This window comes from Phyllobates terribilis, unplaced genomic scaffold (assembly GCF_046119375.1).
Source record: "Phyllobates terribilis strain yellow unplaced genomic scaffold, ASM4611937v1 Scaffold_6659__1_contigs__length_42944, whole genome shotgun sequence".
Classification (NCBI taxonomy): domain Eukaryota; kingdom Metazoa; phylum Chordata; class Amphibia; order Anura; family Dendrobatidae; genus Phyllobates; species Phyllobates terribilis.
The window spans coordinates 14,067-20,824 of record NW_027369401.1 but is presented as its reverse complement, the minus strand read 5'-3'; the positions used below and the strand labels follow the sequence as shown (position 1 = coordinate 20,824).

The 6,758-nt window shown below is 45.3% G+C and overlaps 1 protein-coding gene across 1 annotated transcript; it reads right to left on the bottom strand.

Annotated features, from left to right (window-relative positions):
- Nucleotides 1-426: 426 nt before the first annotated feature.
- LOC141251109 (uncharacterized) lies at nucleotides 427-2,200 on the bottom strand. Its single transcript, XM_073670231.1, has 3 exons — nucleotides 1,103-2,200; nucleotides 899-1,023; nucleotides 427-826 (listed from the first exon to the last, which is right to left on the bottom strand). Exons 1-3 carry the CDS (start codon nucleotides 2,198-2,200, stop codon nucleotides 427-429), a joined length of 1,623 nt encoding a protein of 540 aa, XP_073526332.1.
- Nucleotides 2,201-6,758: the final 4,558 nt, after the last annotated feature.

Here is a 6,758-nt window from a genome sequence, read left to right as displayed (position 1 = left end):
TTGTACCGTGAAGACAAATACGTTCCAAAATAAGTCGCAATATATCGCAATTCACAAAAGTGAAAATTTTTTCTCTTTACATTTCAGAAATAAGGATATCCTATATAAAAGTAATTTCAGAAAACTTGTAACAAATGGCGTTTTAGGCGTTTAGAAATATATCAGATAGAATAGTGGACAATCATATTTATCGTCTTCACAGGACACCAGTCACCAAACTTACACAAATAAAGAATAATATATGATTACCATCAACCATAAAAATAAGTCCAAAAAATTTCCTCACCAATCATCCAAACAAAGATCAAAAGAACAAATGAATACCCTCAATACAAAACAAATGTAAATCAAAATCCAGCCACTTTTACCAACTGCTATAAGAAATCAGGAAAAATATATAGTTCAATTCATGTTCATCATCTGTGCTCATTGTGATTCTTGAGAGGCCTTGATCTTGGACCTATAGAGGAGCTTCTTCTTCTTGGATGAATGATTATCAATGGTGAGAATCAATTTACCAGACTCCCCAATCTTGAAGCTGTCACAAATTATAGGCTCATCAGTTGAGCTCATCTTCTTCGTCTTTGACACCAACACTGTGTAGCCTTCATCTGGTACAAACTGAGCTTCATAATTGCACTCCCATCCCACCACTCTTAGCTCCCACAGAAACACACAACCAACCTCTTTGAATTGGAACTCCACAGTGTGCTTTGAAGAAGGTTTAATGGTGACTTCAGTCACAGAATCATCTGTTGTGAACTCAAGCTCACCAACTCTGCTGTGCCCTCCATATTGCACTGGAACTTGCTCTGGTGCCACATAGCTGTAAATTTTGGGGAATATAAGTATATAATTTGGAGTTTAAATTGACTTGATTAGCTTAAAATTGACTGACCTGAAAAGGGTATCAGCTGCCTTTGATGAGCTTGAAAACACAAACTTGCTCTTGCTTCTTGGAGTGAAAACAGAGACGTAAACCCAGCTGTATGCCAAGTACCACCATGAAACATTCAAGCACACCTGGTTTCCAATTCAAATCACATCAGAAAAGGTTGAAACCCTAGATAAAAACAGAGTATGAAATGGAAATTGAAGCTACCTGTTTAGCGACGAATTCAGGATAGTTATCCTGAAGAAGAACGAAGAACCTGTTAATGATCTTGTAAAACTCTCTCTTTCCGTATCCAGGTGAGTTCTTGAGATCGTTGACGAGGACGAATGAGTTAATTCCGTCGGGGTTGAATTCCATCTTCCTAACAGTTCTCTCCATGAACTGAACCAGCCATTTTAGAAGCTTGCTCTGTTTCTCGGTATCGGAGAACGCCAGCTGGTACAACTCTTTGTTGTTGAACTCGGAGAAGACGTTGTAGATCACCGGCCTGCCTTCCTTGTCGGAACCGTGGACGAACACAGCTTTGTTATAATCGTCTCCGAGATCCTCTTCCACCAGCGAATCCACGCCGAATTCCTTCCTCCACCTCACGCACTTCTTAATCATGGCGAGAGTTTCCTTCACCTTGAAGTCCCTTGCTCGGAGGAACTTGAGGAGGATGACGTCACTCCTCTCGTCACCTAGGATCGGAATTCCCCAGAGAAACACATCTTCCGGCGGAACGACGGTGGCGGGCTCTTCCGATGCTGGCTCCTGCTTCTCTGCCTTTTCTTCAATCTTTTCAGGTGCCGGAGCTTCCTCTGTTTTCTTCACCTCTTCTACAAGCTTCTCCTCGGCGGAAACGACGACGACGAATGCTGTGTCTGACGCCGGAGCTTCCTCTGTTTTCTTCTCTTCTACAAGCTTCTCCTCGAGGAAGGCGATTGCTGGTGCTTCCTCTGTTTTCTTCTCCTCTTCTACAATCTTCTCCTCGGCGGCGGGTATTTCCGACGCCGGAACTTCTTCCGTCAGCTTCTTCTCCTCTTCCTTTGGAGGAGGAGCGGTGAACTCATGGCTGTTAAGGGCGTCTTGGATGAGCTTCTTGAGCTCATCAAGAGCCTTCTTCTGGATCTCCGGTAGCTCGTTGACGATGTAAGTTTCTTCCTTGAAAGAGGGTTGTCCGGAGATAACCTCTTGGGCTTCGGGAGCCGGCGCCGGTGCAGGCTTATCGGCGAGTTTGGTGGCTGAAGGCGGGGCGACGTCAACCTTGTCGGAGACTAGCGTCTCCACCTCAGGACCGGCAGGGGCGTTGGTTTCCGCTGCCATGGACGACTCTATTTTGTATTTTCTTTTTTTTTCTCTGTTTTTTTTTTTGTAATTATCAGAGTACAGAGAGACGTTGGTGAGGAGAAGACGAAGAACAGGGGATTGGATTTATATGCGAGTCAGAGAAATTTGACCGTTGGAAGAGACAGGAGTGAACAGACTGTCAGAAAAGGATTGCCAGCTAGGCAAGGGTCCCACAATCCAACCGTTTAATTTCCTTTACACAGCGGAATGTGGGGTCAAAGGGCCTAACTTCACGCCGCTAATTCCGGCAACGGCGCCAGCACAGTTCACCCGGCGTTAAAACAATTCAATTGATAAACCTTTTCCCATAAATAGAAACGAAATCAGCGCTTAATTAACTAAGCTCTGGGCCTAACAGAAGGAGCTGTAGTATTCGGAAGGGTCTTTGTCAGTCATATATTGGCTGTCAAGATAATTAGAGTGGATATTATTCCCTGACAATGATTTTGTCCACCGGGAGAACAAATGTCATCTTGGCTGATAAAATGACAGCGTCACATATTCGTGCTAACCATGACCGTAACACCATCACCGCCGGTACCCGTACCACCACATATATATCATGTAGGTAGCATGCTGTCAGGTAAACTGGTAATGCAATTGTGTAGTTAAGACGTAAAAAAAAAAAAATTGGTTGAAAGAGAGGTGGCAATCTCTATTAATTTATTGAAAAATAAAATAATAGTGGGCTATAACAAAATAAGATGGGGTGTAGCCCGTTTCCTAGAACCCTCAATCAACAATTTATCCATCTCGAAGGGTGGCGAGTCCAAAAACGTAACACCTAAATAGAAATCCCGGGCTAGGGAAGCCAACGAGTCAGCGACTGCATTGGCTTCTCTAGCCACATGTAGCCAGTTCCTACAAATAAAGCCTTGTGCCAACGACACAAGACTAGAGAGGGGGTTACAACGGTCCACGGGTTTCCCTAGAAGCAGATTGACCAAAGTCGGATCTGTTTCCAACAAAACCCTCTCGTACCCCTTCGACCAAGCTAATCTAAGGCCGGTAATGACATCCCATAGCTCTGCAGTAGGCACGGAGCAAGAACCTATGATGTGTACAAAACCTCCAAGCCAATCCCCATTCGCATCACGGATGACACCCCCAGCGAAAGCACGATCATCTTTAACCGAGCCGTCCGTGTTGATCTTCACCCATCCGCTCCGCGGCTTGCTCCACGAGATGAGCACCTCCTCCTGTCTCCTAGTTGTAGCCTGCACGCCGGTGCCTAACGTCTGTCGGTACTCTTCACTCCTCCTCGCAATCGCCCTCGCTTTGTCACCCTTGAAGTCTTCCCCACGAAAAACTATCCCGTTCCTCCATTTCCACATTTGCCAAATGGTCGTAGCGAAGGTACCCGCCCATTCTTTTTGCTCCTCGGTAACTTGCAAAAGGTTAGTTCTAATCCATTGTGCAAAATTGAAATGGAAGAAGTCATACCGATCCACGGGAGGGTTAAGTTTGTCCCAAATAGAACGACTCCGTGAACAATCCCGAAAAATATGAAGAAGGGTTTCCGACTCCAACGGGCAAAGCGGGCATTTATCACAACTAGAAATGTGGCGTCGGAACCGCTCAGCGTTAGAAAGGACAACACCTCTAAAACCCAACCACGCAAAATATCTAGCCCTTCGATACACTGCAGCTTCCAGAACCCCTTAAAAAAGGCCCGATCGGAATTAACCTCAACGTCAGGAGAAGAAAGCAATTGATAGGCCCCCGCAACACTAAAATTCCCATCACCCGAGTACATCAAGGAGATTCTGTCGCTATCCTCCGGTGTTGTGTTGACAAAAAACTGCGCAGTTGCATGCATGTGTCCAGCGGCAGAAGATCAGCAATAGCAACCCAGTCCCACCCACCATTTGGGCTCCAGAAGTCCGCTACCGTCAGGCCCAGCTGAGACTGAGGAATGGCCCCAGAAGTCAGAGAACTCAGTTTCTCCTTGCCCAACCAAATGTCATCCCAAAAATCAATATCCCGCCCATTACCAAGAATCCACTTACTACCCGGTTTAACGACCAAATCCAAATCACGACGAATGGAGCCCCAAATATAGGAGTGTGCACTTCTACCATTACCATGACGTCTAACCCGTAAAACTTCCACCCAAGGCTTACCCGAGTCATGCTCAAAGCACCAAGCAAGTTTTCCATTGAGAGCGCAATTGAACTCCTTCATCTTTTTAATATCAAGACCACCACAATCACGGGGTTCAGACATATCATCGCCACTCACCAAGTGAATCTTTCTAGCCCCATCCCAACTACCATAAATAAAGGAGCGAGTTGCTTGGTCAATTTTATCACACACTCTAAAGGGAAGAGTAAGGGTGGCCATAGAGTACACGGGGATAGAGGAAAGGACCAAGCGAGCCAACGTAACTCGACCGGCAAAACTAAGGTGTTTCCCCCTCCACCCGCCCAGGCGACTATTGATTCTATCGAGAAGAGGCTCAAAGGTAGAACACGTCACTTGCTTGTGGAGAAGAGGAATACCAAGATACACACCCAAATCCTTTGTAACCGCGATCCCGCTTCCCTACCGAGTAAAGCTCCAAACTCCTCATCCACATTAGGGGAGAGGAAAAGACGGTATTTTCTCTTATTGACCTGTTGCCCCGAAGAACAACAAAATCTATCGAGGCATTGTAGCATAACCCGGACTTGATCAATGAAGGCTTCACCAAGGAGGATTTCATCCGCAAAAAGAATATGAGAGATCGGGCGCCACCTCTAGAAGCATGCACCAGTCTCCAACTACCTCCCTTGACGGCTAAATTAATGATATGACTCAACCTCTCGATACAAAGCACAAAAAGGTACGGCGAGATCGAATCCCCTTGTCTAATCCCTCTAGTAGGCTTGATGACACCGGTTTTCTCCCCATTCCAAATAACATTCAACGACGGGGGAAGAAATACATTCATTAATCTACTCCACCCAACGATTAGGAAAATCCGCATCAATCAAGGAGTCAACCAAGAAATCCCACCGAAGCCTATCATACGCCTTCTCAAGATCCACCTTGAGCATAATCCAACCCTTCTTACCTTTCATATTTCTCATAGAGTGGATACATTCTTGAGCGAGCACAATATTGTCGGTAATCAATCTACCTGGTAAGAAGCTACCTTGGGTCGGGCCAATCAACCTGGACAATAAGCTTTGCAATCGGTTAGTAAGCATTTTGGTAATAATCTTGTAAAGAACATTGCAAAGACTAATAGGGCGAAAGAGAGAGATCTTATCGGGATTACTCGTCTTTGGAATGAGGGAAATGAGAGTATCATTGAGAGTAGGGCTGCACAAATAGACCGGACCGGACCGGACCGAAAATTTCGGTCCTGTCCGGTCCGGTGGACCGCGATTTTTCATTACTACGGACCGGGGACCGGACCGGACCGGAATGAATCGGTCCGGTCCGGTCCGGTCCAAAGACCGGTTGGACCGGAAATTTCTAAAAATATTAAATCACTTCCTTTTGTTGCTTGTAAATAACTTCCATACTATTGTACAACAAATTTTGATGTTTTATGTATATGTCAGTGTGCTTAGTGGTGTCGAATTATAGAACTTAATTAACTATATTTCTATAAAAACATGTTAAGTGATTGTAGAAGTGTAAAACAACTTTTTAATTAATGTTTTTTTACTTCTTAGAAATTAATGTTTTTTACTTCTTCTTTTTTTACCTTTTATGTGTAGTTTGACATTTGATTTGGCAAAGACTATTGGCTTGTAATGCTTTAAAATTCTAGAGACAAGTTTTATTTTAAACTATTTCGGTCCATTCGGTCTATCCGGGTTTGGACCGGACCGGGAACCGGAATTTTAGAATTACTAGGACCAGGGACCGGACCGAAATTCCTTCGGTCCGGTCCGGTCATTTCGGTCCGGTCCGGTTTTGCGGTCCTTCGGTCTAGTTGTGCAGCCCTAATTGAGAGAATCCGGTAGCGAGGAGCTGCTGAGGAAAGCACGGACGACCGTGATCACCGAGCTACCCACCGTCTCCCAACACCGATGATAGAAAATGGGTTGGAAACCATCGGGCCCCGGAGCCTTAAGCCCCCCCCCCCCATCTTTTTTACCGCTACTAAGGTCTCATCATCACTAAATTCTTTATCAAGAGCGTCCCAAGTGGAGCTACTCAGCACCGGAAAACAACCATACAGAGTCGAGATAGGAAAAAGCTCGCAGGGCCGGATTGAATAAAGCTTACGAAAAAACCCACAACAAGGGTTTCAAGATCCTCCGGATCCGAGATCCAATGCCCCGCATCATCTTTGAGAGTTCTCACCTTGTTCCCACGACGCCGGATAAGAGTGGAACGATGGAAAAAAGACGTGTTACGGTCTCCGTCCCGAAGCCAATCCTCCCTAGACTTTTGCTTCCACATGATTTCCTCTTAAAGATGAATCAAGGTCAATTCTTTTTGAAGCTTATTCTCAAGCCAAAGGCTAGAATCGGAAGCATCCATAGCAATAACGTCTTGAACCCGAGCAATCTCCTCCATGACAACATGTTTCCTA